This window comes from Barbus barbus, assembly GCF_936440315.1.
Source record: "Barbus barbus genome assembly, chromosome: 11".
Lineage (NCBI taxonomy): Eukaryota > Metazoa > Chordata > Actinopteri > Cypriniformes > Cyprinidae > Barbus > Barbus barbus.
Genome location: NC_136739.1, coordinates 5,403,506 through 5,426,969, shown reverse-complemented (window position 1 = coordinate 5,426,969; position 23,464 = coordinate 5,403,506). Strand labels below are relative to the sequence as shown.

General features: G+C 38.2%; 2 protein-coding genes across 4 annotated transcripts in view; one reads left to right on the top strand and one right to left on the bottom strand.

Annotated features, from left to right (window-relative positions):
- Nucleotides 1–969: 969 nt before the first annotated feature.
- Nucleotides 970–4,991, top strand: serp2 (stress-associated endoplasmic reticulum protein family member 2; the record flags this gene model as incomplete). Its single annotated transcript, XM_079428174.1, has 3 exons — nt 970–1,226; nt 4,779–4,851; nt 4,951–4,991. Exons 1-3 carry the CDS (start codon nt 1,143–1,145, stop codon nt 4,989–4,991), a joined length of 198 nt encoding a protein of 65 aa, XP_079284300.1. The 5' UTR covers nt 970–1,142.
- A 983-nt stretch (nt 4,992–5,974) lies between these two features.
- The window catches only part of LOC306877282 (TSC22 domain family protein 1-like), a 51,929-nt gene continuing 34,439 nt past the window's right edge, over nt 5,975–23,464 (bottom strand). The window contains exons 1-3 of one of the 3 annotated variants that reach the window (XM_079428949.1): nt 12,842–13,339; nt 8,258–8,309; nt 5,975–7,299 (exon numbers count right to left, since the gene is read on the bottom strand). In XM_079428949.1, coding sequence (XP_079285075.1) covers nt 7,039–7,299; nt 8,258–8,309; nt 12,842–12,927 — 399 coding nt within the window. In that variant the 5' untranslated portion in view covers nt 12,928–13,339 and the 3' untranslated portion in view covers nt 5,975–7,038. Of the gene's footprint in view, nt 7,300–8,257; nt 8,310–8,734; nt 9,070–12,841; nt 13,340–23,464 lie in introns of those variants that run through there. The other 2 variants (XM_079428948.1, XM_079428947.1) reach the window with 2 other exon arrangements.

Below are 23,464 nucleotides of genomic sequence, written 5' to 3'. Positions count from 1 at the left end.
GTAAAATATGAGACACCAATGTTTCAGGAGTTTAGGACACAGAATAGGAAACATGCTTATTTGCTTGTTTTTTTTCAAAGCATTATTAGATGCCAGTGTTTCCTGTCATATGCAAAGATCTGATTTCAAAAACAGTATCTCAATCTCAAAGTAAAAAGAGATGTTAAAGTCTGATTTTGGGATGGCTGTGCTTTAAAAGTAAGTTATTATAGTCTTTAATTCAAGTGATAAAGGATTTTGAAAGTCTTATAGTAATCAGTGTTGAGTACTGCTGTAAAGTTAACCCTGACTGGTTTAAACGTTTCAGAAGGATTAACAGTTAAAAACATTCGTTACAAATTTAGAAAAGTAATCAAAATGCAATCAGGTATATTACTTTAATAAAGTAATTTAAATAGTTACACTACTTATTACATTTTAAATAAGGTAACTTGTAATCTGTAAAATATTTATACCATATTAGATCAGCTAGTGACCATTCTAGAAAAGCCATAGTCAGCTTGGTTCAGCTAGTGACCATCCTGGACAAACTAACATGACCATTCTAGAACAGCTATGGCCAGCTTGGTCCAGCTACTGACTGTCTTGGACCAATTAATAACTAGTAATGACCATCCTTGAACAGCTATGACCAGCCAACTAGTGACCACCTTAGACCAGAGTGACCATCTTGGATAACCAATTTGTATAGGTTTATGGACTAGTTAATGTTTTGGATCAGCTAATAAACAGGTAGATGGAACTTCCATGTTCCAAAACAACTACCAGTTTCAGCCGGATTTCCCAACAGGGAATAGCATGTTTATTTAATTTCATAGGCTATTACTTATTATAATATTTAATTATTATTATTATTATGTCATATCAACCTTGGGATTTAATATATCAAGTTTATACTTAATTTGTAAATACAAAAATATTAGCAAGAAATAAAGATATTGGTAGTTTAATGGGGCTGGGAGATGGAGCAGAGCGCGTCCCTCTAGACGTTATTAGGCTGCATGGAGGCGCACTTCCGTCCCGCATAACTCGGTTTAGGGGAGCAGGTGCAGGGAAGGGGACTGAAGCGTCACCTCACATAAAGCAATACTATATTTGATTTACAGTAGTGGTTGTTTTATACCTACACGCTGGGTCGGAAGATGGTAGCAAAACAAAGAATCCGTATGGCAAACGAGAAGCACAGCAAAAACATCACTCAGAGGGGGAACGTGGCGAAGACCCTGGTAAGACTGTCATTTGTCGTCTATATACATGCAAATGAATGGAGATCGTGTCTTTTCTGTGTGGATCTCGTTTTTGCGTGCATGATTTGAGGCCATCGTCGGTTTTTATGCTGATTTATCATACAGGGCGAGTGTAAGTCTTAATTCTTTTCGGTGTCGGGGATCATCTTAAATTAGGCTTAATTCGCAAGCGACGTAAACGCGCTATTGTTTTCCATAATCACAATCTGCTCAACATGAGTCGATAAGCATGATGTAAACCAGATTTAGTTAACGTTGACGCCTATGTTGTTGCCATGGCCACAGATGCACTTAACTAATCTGACCACTGCTGACCCTCCCTGGTAAAGGTGCAGTTTAACTGGGTCACATCATCTGCCACAGGCGTCAATCAAATCATTTGCTGTGATTTTGTTATGAAGATCCCATGATGAAGTATATGTTAATAGTAACTGTCCAGGTGTAATGTCCAGAATATATATATATATATGGGTCATTCTACACAATTTGTTCCAAGTCAAGAGTTGGAAACATCTTGAACAAAATGTGTCTTTTTCCTCTAATTTTGTATGTATGCAAATTGTATACGTTCATTTATAAGGTACACATTTCTAATTGTGCAGTTAATTCTCATATTGTATTTTCAGAAAGATATGGAATATTTTTCCTCCCCCCAAATTTGTCACTACCGTAACACAATAATATAGGCTATCATTTATACTGTCCCATTAAGAGTTTGTTTACATCTACCTTGCATGTTTTGCTATTTTAGTATAAAGTTTTTAGAGGTAAATCAATTACAATTTGATCAACATTTCAAGTATGATGATGAGATTTGTTCTATTTTGAATCCAGTCTTTCTTTGTAAAGGGCATAAAGTTGATCATACTGTTTTCAAAGTCATTAGTTTGAATATGCATTCAACCAAACACTATCATAACATCTTAGCTGATAATTCAGTATACTTTATTTTTGACAGAACATCCAATGTTTCGGTAGCGACAGTAATGTTTCGGTAGGTACAGTAATGTTTCGGTAGCGACAGTAATGTTTCGGTAGTTACAGTAATGTTTCGGTAGCGACAGTAATGTTTCGGTAGCGACAGTAATGTTTCGGTAGTGAAAGTAATGTTTCGGTAGCGACAGTAATGTTTCGGTAGCGACAGTAATGTTTCGGTAGCGACAGTAATGTTTCGGTAGCGACAGTAATGTTTCGGTAGTTACAGTAATGTTTCGGTAGCGACAGTAATGTTTCGGTAGCGACAGTAATGTTTCGGTAGGTACAGTAATGTTTCGGTAGCGACAGTAATGTTTCGGTAGCGACAGTAATGTTTCGGTAGTTACAGTAATGTTTCGGTAGCGACAGTAATGTTTCGGTAGGTACAGTAATGTTTCGGTAGCGACAGTAATGTTTCGGTAGCGACAGTAATGTTTCGGTAGTTACAGTAATGTTTCGGTAGCGACAGTAATGTTTCGGTAGCGACAGTAATGTTTCGGTAGTGAAAGTAATGTTTCGGTAGCGACAGTAATGTTACGGTAGCGACAGTAATGTTTCGGTAGCGACAGTAATGTTTCGGTAGCGACAGTAATGTTTCGGTAGTGACAGTAATGTTTCGGTGTTTCGGTAGCGACAGTAATGTTTCGGTAGCGACAGTAATGTTACGGTAGTGAAAGTAATGTTTCGGTAGCGACAGTAATGTTTCGGTAGCGACAGTAATGTTTCGGTAGCGACAGTAATGTTTCGGTAGTGAAAGTAATGTTTCGGTAGCGACAGTAATGTTTCGGTAGCGACAGTAATGTTTCGGTAGTGAGTAATGTTTCGGTAGCGACAGTAATGTTTCGGTAGCGACAGTATTGTTTCGGTGTTTCAGTAGCGACAGTAATGTTTCGGTAGTGAAAGTAATGTTTCGGTAGCGACAGTAATGTTTCGGTGTTTCGGTAGTGAAAGTAATGTTTCGGTAGCGACAGTAATGTTTCGGTGTTTCGGTAGCGACAGTAATGTTTCGGTGTTTCGGTAGTGAAAGTAATGTTTCGGTAGTGACAGTAATGTTTCGGTGTTTCGGTAGCGACAGTAATGTTTCGGTAGCGACAGTATTGTTTCGGTGTTTCGGTAGCGACAGTAATGTTTCGGTAGTGAAAGTAATGTTTCGGTAGTGACAGTAATGTTTCGGTGTTTCGGTAGCGACAGTAATGTTTCGGTAGTGAAAGTAATGTTTCGGTAGTGACAGTAATGTTTCGGTGTTTCGGTAGCGACAGTAATGTTTCGGTAGCGACAGTAATGTTTCGGTAGCGACAGTAATGTTTCGGTAGTGACAGTAATGTTTCGGTGTTTCGGTAGCGACAGTAATGTTTCGGTAGCGACAGTAATGTTTCGGTATTGAAAGTAATGTTTCGGTAGCGACAGTAATGTTTTGGTAGCGACAGTAATGTTTCGGTAGCGACAGTAATGTTTCGGTTGCGACTTAATGTTTCGGTAGTGACAGTAATGTTTCGGTAGCGACAGTAATGTTTCGGTAGTTACAGTAATGTTTCGGTAGCGACCACATCAAATTACAGAATTTTAAAACACTACTAAAGCTAAAATGTGTGTAACTGTACCAAAATTGTGTGTTTATTTCCCCCAAATAAAGGATTATGTGTTGTCACTACCGAAACAATGCCGACATGTTTTGGTTGTGACTATTTCGGTAGTGACAATTTTAGGGAATAACAAAAAAAAAAAACAATGTCATTACCGAAACTTTACCAAATGTGTACACACACACACACACACACACACACACACACACGTTGGTTTTTATGGTTTATGGGGACTCTCCATAGGCGTAATGGTTTTTATACTGTACAAACCGTTTTTTCTATCGCCCTACCTCAACCCTATAGCTAAACCTAACCCTCTCAGGAAACTGTGCATTTTTAGATTTTCAAAAAACATTCTGCATGATTTATAAGCCTTTTGAATTATGGGGACACTGAAAATGTCCTCATAAATTACCTATACTCGTTGTAACACCTGTCATACCCATGTCATTATACAAATGTGCAAAAACAGAGAACTCCGTTTTTAAAATTGTCAAAAATCTTGTTTTTTATTATGTTATCATGTTTTTAATGTGTTAGTTAGCTGTAATTTTTTTTTTTTTTTTTTTTAACCCTATCAAAAAAAAACAACTGCAGTTTGATTGAGATTAATTGGAATGCACAATAAATTATCAATTTTTGAAAATTGTTAAAAACAGAGTTGTCTGTTTTTGCAAATGAACTCTTCATACACACACACAAATATATATATATATATATATATATATATATATATATTAGTCAGATAATATAGCATATCTTGATGCAAAACAACAAAATTAATAAATTTAAAAAAATGAAATATAGTATTTTGTGTATAGACAGCACAGGAAAAAGTATTCAGGTGTTTGTTTTCTTTTTGTTACCGTGCCAATATGTAGACATTTGTAAACAGATTTATCTGTAGACATTCCAGACTATATTTTATGAAATATATTTGGTTTATGAAGCACTTTGACTTTCCCTGTTCCAGCGACCACAGGAGGAGAAATATCCAGTGGGGCCATGGCTTTTGGCACTCTTTGTATTTGTTGTTTGTGGATCAGGTAATATTAAATTTGTATTTTATATATTTTGCTGATTGCTATTAAGCTTCCCCTGTTTTTTGTATTAGTAAACTGAATATGTATTTTATTTTTTTTCAGCCATCTTTCAGATCATTCAAAGTATCCGAATGGGAATGTGAATCCCAGCGTTCCCTGTCCTAATTCTGAATGAGATTTTTGGGTGACTGGATACAATCTGAAGGAAGACTGATAGGTGAAATCCTGTTTGTGGGTCAGAGGCTTGTATGCTGAGCTGGATCTAGTGTACAATACTACATGACATTGTCACACACGTTTACAGTGTCCCTGGATGAAGGGAGCACATGCTTTTCTACAAAACCATTGTTGTTGTCAACACATCTTATTTTTGTCATATTTATTTGTGATTGATGATTGCCATGATCTATTTCTCTATTTAACCGTGTTTGCGTGAGCCTTTTTCAAATAAACGTCAAACACATTTGGATAATGACTCATAATGCGTTTTGCTTTTTCAAAACCAATTAAGTTATTTTTTTTAAATGTGAACTTTCATGAATGCTACAGTAGATGTAAAAATGTACATTTGTTGTGTAACATTAGCAGACAGAACACTAACTTTATAGACAATCCTACTGGAACTGATAACAGAGATCTTTATGAAATATATGAGTCATCTGGATCTGATCCTTATTCATTGAACATCATTTTCTAGCTTTGTAGTCTTTAAGAAAACATGGATAGAGTAAAGAAAGCAGTTACTTTAAATTCAATCAATATTTAGATTTTTAGTCATAAGGGACTTATTTAGATTCCTATCCATATTTAGCCATTATGCATTGTACAGTTTAAGACCAACAAAATCCAATTTGAATAACTTTTCATAATAATGCTGTCAAAATGGGCATGAACTGAAAATTAACCCCATTTTATGATCGAAGAGTGAACTCCTCATCCATAAGGTACATTAGAGTTTTAAAGTGATATGTGAAGCTATTGTTATAAATACTTAATTTATGATAATCAGTTACACTCAGATGTATGCCAGTATGCAAAAGATACGTCTATTCGTCTGTTTTAATCATGTCTTTAAGTAAACAGATTTTTCAGGTTGCTACAGATAAACATCTCAAAGACTTCTCAATGGTGTTCACAAACATGACTTTATTGAGAGTTGTGAAGTGCAACTGACAAGTGCAATTATAGTATTTTACAACTTATCTCCTGGTTTTGAGAACATGCACAGAACATAAGCATACGAGTTGTACACATTGCAAATCCATGTCAGCTATGTGATAGTCAAGAGTAACTGTAAGTTAAACGATTGATAGAGAATACTTCACTGTCCAAACCGAAAACAGAAATCACATGGGTGTAATACTTCAAAATCATCTCAAGGGAACAAAGTAGTGTACAGTAGGTGTTAGATGAGTAGTTTCCATCTGTCAGTTAAATATCGTAAGACCGATCCTGCTTAACAGCATTAAAAAAAAAAAATGAAGGATGATGTCTCTTGGGTAAGCCAACTACCTTAAATCTGTACAACCTATATAGTGTCTCTTTAACCGCTTCACATAATATTGCTATTTTACAAAATACTTACACTAATCATACAATAATATACAGCCTGTCCACCTCGCAATTCAGCTCATCCGCCATTCTCACCGCACAGAGAACGAATGAGGATTTGAAGCATCATACCTCCTCGTTTTCTTCATTCAAAAAAAAAGTATCATGTTACACACCAATGCAACTACGGAAGTCAATGCGTCTGCCTTCCCCATGCCAGCTGGGGCACAGATCGGCAGCTCTTCAAAGTCTCATCACATTCGTCACCATAAAAGTGCTTGCTTTATTAGAAGCTTGCAGTCTAAAAAGACCGCGGTCAGCATGTACACTACAAAGGCAAGGGAGACACTTGACTGAAAACCAATCGGGAGTTTAGACACAGGCACAGTGATTCTTTATATATCGCGTCCTCTAGGATTGTTTTCTTCCTGACAATCACATTCTGTGGATTTTGGCAACGTCCCGCCTCAGCCAACTGGATTGTCACTGGTGTATAAATCACCTCAGTACGACATCTGTCAAGTTTTGAAAGGTGTGCAAATTTTGTCAGTCTAACATGTGAGTGAGGCATGTTTGTTCAGTCCGTTTCCTTTGCGTCTCAAGCCACTCGTCGCCCTTAACAGGAACATTCGCCGGGTGCTACGCCGATGGGCCTGAGTTCTGTGCTGCGAGTTGGGCCGGCGGAGCGGGCGGCTGCGCTCCCTGCGTGGATGACGGCGGTGGCGAGCCGCTCTGGACTTGCGCCTGGAACTGTGCGAGCTGCTCCGGACTGGCCAGGTTCTTCAGGAGGTTGTTTTCCTGCTCCAGTTGAGAGTTTCTCTCTATCAGTTCCTTAATCTGTTCTTTCAACACCTCCACCTCTTCACGGACAGCATACATCAAGTGACTCTTCACCAGATCCTGAAAGCGGACAACAGTGTTATTTTCAAACCATATTTTTGGGTTTATTCCAACCAAAACATCTGTGTATAGATTCATTTTATTACATGCATTATCTGAAAGCTGAATATATGAGCTTTCCATTGATGTATGGTTTGTTAGGATAGGACAATATTTGGCCGAGATACAACTATTTCAAAATCTGGAATCTGAGGGTGAAAAAAATAAACAAAATTTCCTTTAAAGTTGTCCAAATGAAGTTCTTAGCAATGCATATTACTAATCCAAAATTACATTTTGATATATTTCCGGTAAGAAAAGTAGAAAATATGTTTATGGAACATGATCTTTACTTGATACCCTATAATCGATCATTTTGACCCGTACAATGTATTGTTGGTTATTGCTACAAATATACCTGTGCTGCTTATGACTGGTTTTGTGCTCCAGGGTCACATATTGTTCAAAAACACCGATCTACTGTGAGATGCTGCCTTCACCATTTGAAGTAAAGCCTTGAAAATCTCTAACCTGCATCCTACTCGCTTCCCATAATCCCTCCCTCCCTCCCTTTATGCCGTCATCAAACCAACAAAATGGCCGTCCCACAGCGCGTCAAGCCAATCAGAAGCAGAGATATTTTTAACTAGGTGTAAAAGCTTTGAGGTTTGCCTAGCAACAGTAACAAGGCGCACAGATCGCGTGAGTACGCAGTCAAATCCCCAGGCAAGTCGGCAAACAAACACCAAACGCTTCGCTCGTTTTTTTATTAGCTTTTGACTTTAAACTAAACGTAGACTAGCGCGAACGAACAATGAAAACATCGACGCTGTCACAATGACAGATCATTTAATAATGATTAACGTTACATAATTCATTCCAGCGACACTGATGCAACTCGACAGTCTGCTGACGGCATGTAAACACAATATCTGTTCGGATATGCAATGTTTATGATGGGAAAGGCAGGGTGACTTACCATCGCTTGTTCAATTTTGTTGTCTATGGCCACAACACTGGCACCCGATGAGCTGTGGGGGAAAGAGAAAGTCGTTACTTCACCAGCAACACAAGAAACTATGGCAACGTCAACTAAATATCGTCACAAACACATGAAATATCGAAAACACACTACTATGGAAATCTCCACAACACGACTATCTATTTATTTATTTATTTAATATATTTATTTAATATATATATATATATTTATTTCAAAGCTACCTTCTGCACCATCTGAGTGAACTGCAAGAGCAGGACTAGGAGGGCTTTTTTTTTTTTTTTTTTTTTTTTTTTTTTAACCACAAACCAGCGTTAAAACGCTCAGCTATAATATTAAATGACCCAAATTCTCTATTTTCGCGTTCAACGCTCGTATTTTGCACAGAAAGCAGGCTCTCGTGCATGAGCTTTAGCTTATTGACGGTTTATTACGAACACAAGTCTGATATTTTACCTATTGTCGAGCTTGACGGATGAAGTCTCAGTCCCCAACAACGACGAGAGGAAAGATATTGAGAAATTTCTAAACTGACAAACACCAAGATCCATCGCCACGGAATAGCATGGAGTATTCATGCTATTGCGTCCATAAGAAATCGCGCAGGGAAGCGAACGCGTGTCCTTCCTACAGCCTCTGGTGCTTTACATCCTTTGTGTGCGTTTGCAGGAATACTGTGCCGTGACTCCCAGCAGAAAAGCTCGCTTTATCAGGAGACCGTACATCCAGTGCCGCAGCACAAAGAAACTCCAAGGTCAGCTCATCTCTGCGCTGGTGAATATCTGCAGCCTGGGCTACTTTGCATAATTTATTTCACACCAGCGCTGCTCGGCGCGCTATTGGCGGAGAGCGAGAGGCATTTGACTAATCTATGCAGCCACGCCCCCTTCCGACTCGCTCTGGATAATTTATTCCAACTCGACTTGCCTTATAAAGACAATCCGGTTGGAGCGAGTTGATGTTTTTCCATCAAAAGTCTCAAGACACCAACAGCTTTTAACAGCCCATTTCTATTACTCAGCATCTATATTTTGCCACATAATCCAGGCAGCTTCTTCATGTTATGTTATTGCATAGCCTTATGTGAATAAATAAATACATACTAAATCACCAAAAAATTAATGCCTTTAAGCACAATGTTTACATGTCACCGCTTATCGGCAAACAGCGGAACTGCAGTGGAGTGAATCCCTAAAAACAGGAGTTTTAACCTTTAAAACATGCAAGGAGTCCCAACAGGACCTTTCTCTCTCTCTCTCTCTCTCTCTATATATATATATATATATATATATATATATATATATATATATATATATATATATATATATATATATATATATATATATATATATATATATATATATATATATATATATATATATATATATATATATATATATATAAATAAATAAACATTTTAATCTTGAAACTACATAACTTTAATTATTAACTTCATAAAAAGTAATACATTTTAAAGGGAAAATAGTAATTTTGTATTACATGGCAAAAAATCGAAATAATTAAATATAATCCAGATTAAATAAATTTTGTTATCTTTTAAACCTAACTAGAAATTTAATAGATTAATGCACCCAATTTTGCAATACATTTTGAAATATACTAATTATTTTTACACTTGTTTTCGGTGTTCATGGCCCTCCAGGGGTATGTGGACCCGTGACTGAAAGCTCAGATCCTAAAGCAGAAAGCATCTCCAGCATGTTTAGATGAAACTCAGTCCCCTATGATTTAGGTGCAGCTAACTAATCTCATGTGAGCTTTAATTAACGTGTTTAACTACACATCAGCGTGCTTCATATTATTTGAGCATGCACATGTGTTTGGTTTGCAAGGCTCAGAGTACAGAAGAGAAATGATCAAACTAAGGACAGTTATATTTCTCAATCTATGATGACGAAAATATAGTAAATCTCAAAATGAAATATTTGTTATCTTTAAATTCTAACAAGCAAACTGTGTACCACGCAGCTATATATACACACAACTTCTAAAACATTAAATAAAAATTTCACCCAATCTATTTTCTAAATGCATGTTATAGATCTAGTGAAGAACTCATCCATACGTGTTTTTCATTTTATATTTTTTTGCCCTCGTAATTCATAATCAAAATTAAACTTCAAACTTCTCTCTGGTGACGTGTGCTGGACAATCATTTTGTAAACAAACCCACCCTTTTCTTACAGTCAATTGCAAACTCGCATTCAGACATTTCATTCGGATGTACATCACAATATGGAAGCAAAGATCTGTTGATAATTGTTATATTGCGACTAAACTGTATTTACAAGCATAGCGAATCAGACTATGTGGATTTTGCATTTTATGCATTTAGCAGACGCTTTTATCCAAAGAGACTTACATTGCATTCAAGTTACAGTTTTTTTACATTTTTATCAGCTCTTGGATGAATTGGATAAGAGAGAAACTCCAAAAATAACCACAAAGCAGACATAATCTAGAGATATGAGAATATATTCGGTTTTTCAATCAGCTGGATATGATTGCAAAACAAACAGGGTGATGATCAGGTCTTGTATCACCGTGAAAGGATTTCTTTTGCAGTATTAATCATCTGATTATATATTATCTTGCTATTATATACTGATATTTTATAATGTGAGAAAATATCCCAGAACGATCAGTTGAGACTCAGTTGAACAGCTTAGCAGTCATGATTAAAAAATTACTGATAAACAGATGTGTAATATTCCATAATTTCCATATAAAATGTGAATATTTCACAGCACACAGTTGCGCCAGCTTTGCCGTTTCAACATAACATCGCCTTGAGTCATGATTGTGGTTAGGCAGGTTTCCACATAATTTCGGTCCTGTTGTATAGGTGTGTACCCACATGCCAAACCATAATAAAGGTGGTGCAACATCCACCCAGTAAATGCAGAGGAATGCTTCATTACGCTCACCGGAGCACATCATTTCCTGCAAAATGACAACCGATATCCTCTGTTCTTCTGAAGCATTGCTTAAGTCCTGCTCATGATTGACACAAAGCTTTGAAAACATGAGTAGGGCTCAGCACCGCTGAAACGTTTCAATCAAGTGTACACTTGCGTCCAGTAAAAATAGATCACTTATCCTAATTAAGTGCAGCAGAGGCACACCAAACGAAGCCCAAACCTAAGCAGCTCAGGATGCTGTTAGCTGTCCCAGGCTCTTTGACTGAAAGTGGATTTAAGCAATTACAGAGTCCAAATATACCTCTGCCGTCCATGACCTGAACTCACACTACCATCACTCAGAGCTCTCATATCAACACAACGGACGTCTTCGTGCGCCGTTCGCAGTCGCAGCCACAATTAAAAGGCCATGGCACACAACTCCAGCTATCTACCTGAAGATAACACAAATTTCAAAACCTGATTGGACCAGGAACAGGTTTTCTGGACAATGTGTACTCACATATTGAACATGAAGAACAAGTTCTAAAGGATAAAGAAACTTCTGTCCATAAACCTGGTGCAAAGCTCAACAGAACAAATCATCCATCTATCATTTACACCAGAAGTTTGATTGTAGCTCAGGCCCCGTTTATACTAGTGCGTTTTCGTTTTAATATGGCATGGCTGCCCACATTCACTCTGCGTATCCTTGACAACCGTGTAAACCGTAACATCATGCTCATTGTTGTACCCATAGACAACATGTATAGGTAGATTCGCTGTTTTTTTTTTTTTTAGATCTGCGTGCTTGTAGCGGTCGAATGGGGCATCTACCTAAACATATCTATGGGTACAACAATGAGCATGATGTTACCGTTTACGTTTACACGGTTGTCAAGGATACGCAGAGCGAATGTGGGCAGCCACTCCATCGTTTTCAAAAGTCTCAGTTTTGCTCCGTTTACACTGAAACACAACCCTGGAGTTTTCAAACTAAAATGGGGACTGCAGCGTTTTCAAAAGTCTCCGTTTTCGAGGATCGAAAACGCAAGAGTTGTGTAAATAACAGGCGTAACCGTAGCAAAAGTTATGCGTTTTAAAACGAAAACGTACTAGTGTAAACATAGCTTCAAACAGCAGAGCATGGCGGTAGAAACATTCCCAGGGAATGCATGAACTTGAAAGCAATAAGTCATTTTAAAATTAAATCATCTGCCAAATGCATAAATATATCACTTCCAACAGAGATCAAAATGACATCTGGCAGGAAATAATACAATTCTGGAGATGCATAGAATGTCAAAGCACCAAATACAATTTGGTACTAAAATCACTTCTTTCTGTAACTCAATGTACTTTGATTTCCTCGATTTTTGTTCTCTTCATTTAATGTACAAACACGATCTGAACATTATCTCCTCATTAAAATGAGCAGATTGATCTGACACACATGATGCTCAGAGGAACAAAGACCTCCTGAGACTCTCCAAAAAATAGAGCCATACCTTTCATCCATGATGTCAAATGCATTTCCATGCATTTTCAATCTTTCCACATCTAAAATATCTTCCAAATAAAGCACATGAACAGAAAATGCTGTATGCGGATTTAAGTCCAGGCAGTGTAAAACACACTTTACCTTTTCAAATGTTCCTCTAACTCCAAGAACAACAGCTTCATGGCCATTTCGTCTCGGCCGTGAACTCGGAGGACTGTTAGTCTCATTGATGTGTCAATCAGCGGTCCTTCAAACGCAGAACTTGCTCCTCTATTCCTCACACAGCTCAAACACACGCACTCGAGCACATGCACAAAGAGGCATGGCCACTGTTTGGCTCCCTTTCTCTTCTCCAGCAGTAAAGGCTAAACAATCAGAAGGCCTGGTAAACGCTCAGTGGTCCTGTCCCCTGTACTGCCTTTGTGCATCTTACAGGGAGATTGGGGAACGATTGAGTGAAAACAAGAGTAGGGGGCAAGCTGTGATGTCACGTCATTGATGGGTCACGTGACTGTTACATAAACCAGCAGCGGAGATTAAAATATTGCCAATGATGGCTTCTTGCACGCACCCGTGCTCTCTGGGAGCCTGCCGTCCTCACAACCCTCAACTGCTATCCTGTCCCCGTGTTTTTTTTCCCTCTTTTCTTTTCCCGGCACAGAAGCATGCATTTCTCCCCTGTGGAGAGAAGAGACAGGGCCCTGCACTTGAGCCGGGACTTATCTTGTCACTTCTCATCAGTATCGTAGCCTGATTCAAGTTTACAGCGTGTGCGGGTGGTGAAACGCTCACACGTCTCTGCAGCTTAGGCTACTCGCAGTAAAAAAACAATATGGATCCCAACAATGGGAGGGATTTTACCTGTTCAAATAACACACAGTGAGCGCTCTGAATGGCACTGAGGCTCCTGTGCTTACGTGTCTTTCTGTGGGCTACAAACAGCTGATCAGAATGAATATTTGACTTGACAATGAAGCTCAGAGCCATTAAATCAAGCTTTCATAATATTTCAGAATCTAAAACTATCATAATGGAAAGATGGCTTAATTTTGGATTTAAAACCACTGCATTACACTGTCTACAATAGGCAAGGCAAGTTTATTTATAAAGCACATTTCAATAAGCCTGTGGCCGATTACATAATCAGCTGATCACAATAGTCAGCAATATATTCACAATCACTGCTCTTTAAATTTCAGTCGCATTAATTTTATATTTCAGCACTTATTTTTCACAGAACTAAAGAAATCTTAAATGATTTTTCGTAACTAAAAACATTTTACAAAAAAAAAAATCAGCTTTTCTACTTAAAGTTTCATTCTGTTACTTGCCGTTTCATTGCCATTTTTTTCTAGCAATATTGCTAGCAATTTCTGAGTGAAAACTGCATTGCATTTGTCTCTGTTTCTAGTGTTATGAGTGCACTCCATATGACCTTCAAGTAGGCGCGTTTTAAATACGGTTCATTTCAAGTCTACAGCACAGCTTTCATTATAATACATTATGCACATGATGCAGTACGGGTTTCGTTTTTGTATTTTTGCCGTATGTGTATTAAGTTTGCGCTGCAAGTGACATGAGTGACCATTTATCGGCAGCAAGTTTCGTAATCATGACAAGTCCTCGTCTGTGAACAGGCCAGCCTCAATATTTACATGTAAAATAGGCAAATATGATTTGAATAAGTGCTTAAGAGTTTCGTAGAGAGTTGGGCTGAAATGGAGACTGTTTAAACAGCTGTGCAGGAGCTGCAGATGAGGACGGCTGCTTACAGAAGTCCTGCCGTCAGCAGCTCCCGAGACTGACTTATAGAAAGGTTACGCGTTTCAAATAGGGGTGTGCGATACTGAAAAAAAAATTATATCTCTATATTTTTTCGGATTTTTTCGATAACGATAATTAGACGATATTTTGCAGAGTTTGTGTTGTTGTGCTGATATCTGACTACCGTGGACAGCTGCAGTTTTTGATATTCTTCATATTCCGTGTGATCAGTTCACATCAGTGAACAGAAATTAATCTTTTCATAAGTTTAAATTGATTTTTTAAATTGATCCCCTAAAAGTGTGCATCTTTTGAGTCAAATTGTTACAAATCAATCAATTAGAATAAGACATTTAGGCTGTTACCAAACAAATGAAACCAGTATCAACAAAATTAATCTTTGCAGAAGTTGCTTCTGAAGTGGTATTTAGATGCATTTACATACTGTTTAATGCAGCTCAGAGGGACATGGCGTGCTTTAACCTACAGTTACAAATGCATAATGTTTTGATATTTTAAACATTGATCAAAAATGAAAAGATACATTAAATGTGAAATTAAATCGCCAGTAGGTGGCAGCACGTCACCGTTAACAAACGAGTTATTGCGACTGAACCGAATCATTTAAACGGCTGATTCATTCAGGAACGAAACACCGTCATGTTCCTCAGAGGAAGCAAAAAAAAATATGTGGCCTAATGGATAGAGAGTTGGACTTGTAACCTGAAGGTCATGGGTTCGAGTCTCAGTTCCGGCAGGGATTGTAGGTGGGGGAGTGAATAACCAACACTCTCTCCACCCTCAATACCACAACTGAGGTGAGACCTTTGAGCAAGGCACCGAACCCCCAACTGCTCCCCGGTCGCCACAGCATCGCCTGCCCACTGCTCCGGGTGTATGTTCACTACTGTGTGTGTACACTTGGATGGGTTAAATGCAGAGCACAAATTCTGCCACACACCACTTCCCGTTCCCCCTTTCCTTAAAATCAATATCAATGATGCTGATTTAAAAAAAAAAAAAAAGGCACTCTTCGTGTGATTAACTATATGAAATGATATAAATATATACATTTTCTGTCCCATATCTTGAATTTTGTGATCTTTAATGCATTTTCATAGACTGAATCATGCAGTGAAAGAGCACACTCTAAATGTGCACGCGCTCTAAACATCACGTAATGTATGCGTGCACTCCGTAGGTGTTGTTTGGTTTTTGCAAAATACTGAACTTGATAATGTTAAATTGCACATTGTTAAAACAACAATTACGATATTAAAAAGCAGACGATATATATCGCACAGCCCTAGTTTCAAATAGAGCATTTAGACAGCCACTAGGCAACCGGCCACCCTCAGCGTCTGTAACTTATCTGAGAGTCAGAGTGCAGATGCCATTCTCCACAGTCTTCAACCTGAACCTTGTTTATGATTTTGCCAGATTTCAGCACAATGCCTGGATTTGTCCATCAACTTAACACATCAGGACTCTGAATGTGTACCCTGCATACTGCTTTACAACTTGGCATTATAAACTGACAAAAAAACAATTATATAAGAACACTGAAATTTGCATGACGGCGAACTCATCGAGAGGCACATCTCATAAACCTGTGGTACAGCTGGAAGATCGGTGAGATCACATTGTGGGATTTCGACACGAACAAATGAAGGCCACGTTGCCACTCTGTATGAGAGAAAGTGCCATTTTGCCATTTGGGCTGACAGCAGCAGGTTGCACAACAGAGCTTCATCCTGTATTCTCCAGCTCCAACTCTGACAGTGCAACACACAGAATAGACTGTACAACCTCAGCAAGTTTCACTCCATGAGCAAGAAAAGCATGTGCGCATTTACTGCGCTGTATGACTTAATACGGCAGCGCTTTTCTAAGAAGAGATGGCCGTGCATTTAAAAATTCCACCATTCACTCCTAATGAAATGATTTTTTAGCAGCGATTATAGGTGTAATGTGCCTTTTAAAATGGAAAAAGCAACAATAGTTGCTTCGGTTGGTCCCACAGATTTATGAGCCGCGGTTTTATTTTCCATAGAGTGGCGCGTTCCTCCAGTGTTTAGGGAAGTTATATAACGGTGCTAGTAGTTTGCACACAGAAGAAACAGGTATAAGTAATGTGGAGTGAAATCTGGAATTATCAGGATTAGCCCAAAAGCAAAACAGGCACGGAAAAGACTAGGGATGATTCATTGAAGTCATTTCCACTACAGAAAGCACGAAGGCCTGCGGCTAGAATAGTAGAAGCCTTCTTCCCTCGCCGCGGTTATACGCACCAAATCTGCACCGGTCCGCCCTCTCCTTTTGTCTGGAAGCACTGTAGCCTTTATATAAAGTGACAGACAAGGCACTGTCGAGACGTTAGACACTGGGAATTCACGCAGTCGTTTTATTTTGCATTGTGTGATACTTATAGCACCTTTGCACGCAATATATTGTAGCATTAATGGATTTGCCGCTGTATAAGAGCCCTTTTCTCAAGAGAACACTTCAGAAGTAGTACACTGAAGACTGTTGGAGACAAACAGCCATTGATGGTGCGGTTAAGCTCCAGTTTGTGGGGCTGATCGAGTGGAGACAATAGCTGGGATGTAGGCGAATTGAGGGGGATTTGAGAGGGGGGTTGTTTACATTGTACACGATGTTCTTGATGCAGACGGCTAGTCAAGCACGAGCATTACTTCCACTCGAGCTCCTAATGTGATTTGTGGACTTTTCAGTATGTTTGCAGACACTGTCAAGATGTGGAAATATTGTGTCGGACTGATACCATAAATGAAAACTTGGTATGTTGGCCTGTTCTTGTCACTACACTTTCACAGTTTCCCACTCAAACAAAAAACGACTTATTGATAATTGATTAGTTTATTTAAATTTAAACATTTTAATTTTAAAATACATTTTTATTCATATAAAATAATATTGTGTTTATTATTAAAACACAATAGAATTGAATTGAAGAAAGACAAAAACTTGTGCGTTACCATAAAAATGTAAATACAACAAACAAACTCGAAATATGTTTTAAGGCTTCTTACATTTTTTTGCTTCCAAACAAAACAGCTCAAAGCACCCAGCAGCCCTCCATCTTTTCATGGAGCGTTAAAGCTTCTGTGAATGTTTTTCTTTGTTTTAAACCACTTTTACAACCGAGACATCTCACGGCATGTGGAGAAAGCATTGAGGCTGATGCCTGATCTAGTTTAAACTACAGTATGATCACTGGGATACTCAGAAGGTTCTCGAATCATCTCAATCCATCCCACTGTGATGTAGAAGCCTAAAAAGGAAGCGGTATCTCCTCATGACTGCACTCGGGAACACAACGTTCCTACTGCAACTCTATAGTATATGTAGTGTGTGTGAACGGCACGGGACCAAAATCACACGGTTCTCAGGTGAAGCAGGGTTCATGTTCACAGACTGGGCAGCAATTACCCTGATGTTACAAAAGAGATAACAGGCCTGCCCTCAGATCATGAATATTTTGGTTAAAAACATGAACCATTATAGATCCATGTTCAACTGCGTACCAAACCAAGAGCAAACAAGTTGTTTTTTCAATTATCTCCAATAGTGTTAGGCTGATTAATATAATTTGCCATTTTATTTTTTATTCTTCGCAAAGCTGAATTTTCAGTATCATTACTCGTCTTCATTGTCACGTTCCTTTAGAAATCATTCTAATATGCTGATTTTCTGCTCAAGAAACGTTAATGTTGAAATCATTTGTGTTGCGTGATATTTTGGAGAAAACGGTGATAACTTTCTATTCATCAAAGATTTCTGAAATAAAAGTAAGATGAACAGCATTTATTTGAAGTACAAATCTATGTGACATTATAAATGTCTTTTATGATCAGTTTAATACATCCTTGCTGATAAAGGATTAAAGAAATCATGCGTTTTACTGGCTCCAAACATGGTTGTGTGTATATACTTATTTATATTTGTTAGTTTAGTAAAAAAAAAAAAAAAGAGCAGGTCAAGCAAAAAATGTGACAGAAGCCCAATCAGGCCAGCAGAAAGAATTGTTACTGTAACGATATATATTATGCACTCTAGGAACTAATATGTGTCTTTCGGATACTAACATGTACCCTTTTACGGAAAAAAAGGAACAAAGGTGTACCTTTTGAAAGGCTCCTGCCCTAGTGACAGCTTTTGTACCTTTTTCTCTGAGTTTACAGACTTTATCATCAGCAACACTGCTCTTTAAATATTGGTACCCGTGTCAACTATTAAGACACCAAAGTTGAGACCACCAATCCCAAATATTTCCATGTTAGACACCTAGGGAAATGCCTTATGTAAATGCACACAACACTGGAGCCAATTATTTACCCAATAATTTACCATGTCTCTGTTGGCTCTTTTTCTTTCTAAACTACACTGCCTGTTTTTCCAGATTCACTGAGCTGACTCCCCCCGCCTGCTCCCTCTCTCCATCTGTCATGTCAGCCTGTGACGAGTGCTCCTCTCGCTCTCTGCCCTAATTCTGAGAAGAATATATACGTTCTGCGCCAACCGGCAGAATCCAGTTTGCTTATGGAAAAGAGCCCACGATGAGAGCCACGGAGTCGTCCGGGCAATGAGGTGGGATGCATTCCAAGCCCTCCCTCCACAAAAACATCAGAAGCATCTCTGCAGTCGTGTACTGGCCTGTGAGAGCAATCACACCTGCAGCAGTGCTGGAGCCGCTCTAAACGCTGGGCAAAAACAGAAGCGTGACTCACTGTATGGTGACGCTGAGTAAGGGAGCAAACTGACTACAGTCACTGAGACAGATGAAGCATTTGTCTCGAGGCATGAAGCACTACTTTTCATCAGTGACATTTCTAAATGATAGGTGGAAGTCATAATAGATTTTTTAGATGGTTTGGATTTAATTTGCTGACTTTGGCAGGATTAAAAGTACATCCTGGTTGCAACACATTAAGATGTGATGCTCATGAAGTCGTGACAAACAACAGACATGAAGACAAGCGATCATATGCAAATGCAGAATTTTTTGTATCTGATTTGAGAACTATGCCCACAAAGTGAGAATTACCAATTCTCATTTCTCCATGGAAGCATTATACAAATACCATTTCTGTAAAACAAACGAGCATTAATCATTATGTACAAAATTATTATTTTAATTGCATTTTTACCTTGATTGTTAGCCTTATTTAAAAGCCTACTGTTTATAAAAAACCTACTGTTTTGTGTCGATGTACAGTAGTCAACATTTGAAGTGGATCAAAATCTTTCATCGTTGTCCTAAAACCAAAACAAAACCTGTTCTTGTCTGAAGACATCTTTGATTATTTTTACTACAAATGTTTACTACTGTATTTATATGAGGATAAATTCATTCATTTTATCAATGTGAATAATCCTACATTAACAAAAAATCATATTACTTATTAAAAGGTACCTGATTAAATTCCAAATAAAAATAGAAAATCAAATAAGACAACCTGAAAGTATTGCATAGCCGTTACACAGTATCACATCGCATAGTGCTCATGCGGGTGAAGTTTAAGAAGAGCTTGTGTCATTCCCCTCCCTTGTCATCCGCTCTTCTGCTCAATACCCTCCATTTTCTTTATACCGATCAATTAAAATGAGGCTAAAATGCAAAAAACAAAAAGATCTGCACCTTGAGAAAGCAACAATGAAACGGCTATGCTGAATTTTCTCAGCTATGCAAAATCATACACAGACAAATATCCTGCATGTAATTTAGTTATCAAAAATCTGCAGTGGGATGCAGAGCGTGTGTGTAGGAGCGGAGGCCCCGTGATCCTCTGTCTCTGTGGAGACTACAGGAATCTCTCCTCCCACCCCATCCAACAGCATGCATCCCTCTCCCGTATCCCTTTTTCTCCATTCAGGCGGAAGAGAACCTGAGGGAGCCTCAAGCCTCGCCTGTCCTCATTGTGCGTTACATAACCTCTGTTTCATTTGGAGAGGGGACCCCCGTTCTCACTAATCACTGTGCGGGAATGCAGCTCCGCTCCCTCTGCCAGTCCTTCCCACGTTTGCATTCTAAATTAAATTTGGATTTTAAGTGTATAAACGCCTTACAGTGCACAAAAAAGCATTTTGAGGAACAGCAATCAATACTTGCTCTGCTGTGCACACATCTGACCCATCCTGACCAGATCTTTAACATGTCTTTTAGCTAAAACTGAACCTAAACGGACAATTCACCCTAAAATGAAAATTGTCACCAATTACTCACCCTCATATCATTCCAAACCCAATATGATTTTAATTCATCTTTGAAGCACAAAGATACTTCTACTGAAAGCAAGCACGTCTGAGCTTCCGTTTACCATATTTGATGAGCTCTATGTCTGTGCTTTGCTCAATCTTTATGTGAACAACAGTCTAAATCACCAGAGAAGATACTCCACACCTGGCGAGTCGCAGATTTCTAGCAGCCATTGTATGCAAAGGATATTCAACAAAGCACTAAATGTGAACATAATTTGCATATTATCTCTGTCCCAAACATTATGGCACTCTGAAATGGGGGAGAAACTAGGTATTAAAAAGGTGTAGTAATTTATACATGTTGACTTCAAAATGCATAAAAATATCCTTTAATAAAATGGGAGACTGTGACTTTTAAGCACTCATGAAGTGGTTGATTATAAATCTAAAACTTGAGCGCAGAGCAAAACAAATCACGAAAAACAAGTCTTTGTCCCAAAAATCAATGGTACAATTTACCGTATAATACAGTAACAACAGTAATATTGTGAGATATTTAAAATACCTGAATAATGTAAAATACAAAGTTGACTTTTCAGAAATCACGTGATCCTCCAGAAATCATTCTAATATACTGATTTGCTGCTCAAGAAACATTTCTTAGTATTATTGCTGAAAACAGCTGTGCTGCTTTGTATTTTTGTGGAAACCATTATACTTTTTTCAGGATTATTTGGTCAAAAGAAAGTTCAAAAGAACAGCATTAGTTTCAAATAGAAATCTTTTGAAACATTATAAATGTCTTTACTGTGGCGCTTCATCAATTTAACGTATCCTTGCGGAATAAAAGTACTCAATCCTTTAAAAACACATAAATCTTACTGACTCCAAACATTTGAACGGTAATATATTCCATGATGATTCATACAAACGACACTGAGAATTTAAAAGTTTTTCTAGCAGCATAGCCTTGAGTCCAACACTAGCACATTTAAGACTGTCAGTTCTTTATGACAGTTTTTCAGGAATCACACGAGTTTGCTGAACTGGCAGATTGGCTGTCATTCTTGGTATTCATGATTGAGAGAGCATGTCTGGCCTTTGAAAGATGCCCGTTTCATCACTCTGTGCTCCTATGACGACAAGTGAAGCTCAGTCGAGCGACTCGGGTAATGCTTAACATTACTACTGGGAATTCAGTTTACCTCTGACGCTAACAGTGCCAAGCAAACAGCGTTTGTTAATGAAGGCGACCTATGACCTGAACACAATGAACCATAATGCCGTTTCAGAGGAACGTTTTAAAGCAATTGTTTGTGTTGACTTCTTAACCTCGCACTGTGTGGTTTACTGCTCAAGCCAGCCTATATTTAACCCGTTCGCTCTTCTCTTCCTGCCACGCTCTGTGATCATCTCATTAAACATTCACTCAAAGAAACCAATATCCCAGATTACTAGTCTACGTCAAATGCAAATCCATGACGCCCACGTCTTGACTGTAATAAGACTTAATCTCTGGGCGCTGTCCTGGGCCTCAATCGCTGTTTGACTGCATGGTGGTGTATAAAAAGCTGGTGCATTGTCAACATTTTCCTCAGAATATGATAACATTTGACATCAAATTATGATGCAAAAGGTATCAGAAGTTGCATGTAGCAATAAGTGGTTTGACAGCACAGAATTTGGGGCTGAGGGAAAGACACGCTACACTTAAAAATAAACGTTCTTGGCTGGCATCGATGGTTCCATTAAGAACTTTTCAATTAGGGGTGTGTGATATTGATAAATAATCTCAATATTTTCTGGGATTTTATCGATAGCAATAATTAAACAATATTATGCTGAGTGTGTTATTGTGCTGGTATCTTAAGGACTGCCATGGACAGCTGATTAACTATGTGCAATGATAAATATATACATTTTCTGCCCCCCATGTCTAAAATTTGTGATCCTCCTAAATGTATTTTAATAGACCGATTCATGCAGTGAAAAAACTCTAAATGCACACTCGCACTAGTCTAGACTTCAGAAAGTGTATTGCTTTGAATGGTTTTTGCTAAATATTCTATAATGTCAAATCGCAGTTAAAACAACAAATTATGATATTATCACAGACTAATATATATATCTATCATACACCTACTTTAATTATAAATTTCTTTATTAGTGGATTATTAGAATGTTCTTCACACTAAGAAAAAATGGTTCTTTTAAGAACGTTTCACTGAAAGGTTCTTTGGGAAATGGCATCTCTATGAAAACCCCCTTTTGAAACCTTTATTTTTAAGACCGTGGCTAGAGAGAGAAAGCGATATGGTGGGGGAGTGGCAGAGCCTAGCCGGTAATAACCGGTCCTCTTGACTCCGAGGAGCTCGCGGTCCCTATAGTACAGTTACAAAAAGACAGCTGGGTTTTCCTGTTTTCCTCGGTTTTCTGTTCGTCTTTGTCATTTGCATCCAGCTCTAGCGGCTTCATTTCAGGACTGCAAGGTCTCAAAAGGCCCAACAAAGGTCATACAAAAAGCAGTGCTTAGATGACAGTAACTCTGAAGCTAAAAACAACAAACAAAGGAACAAAGACAATAAAGGGCATGATGGTATAATACGGCTTGACAGTAGAAATGTCTTAACCGGTAAAGATTTTGCTACATTGTTTACAGATGGATATATTTGTGCGAATATTAGTGGGCAGGATCGTAAAACGTGGAGTGAAAATACAGATTGTGATATGTCCAAAAAAAGACAAGGAAGAACTTAAGCAACATTATTGCAAAACTGA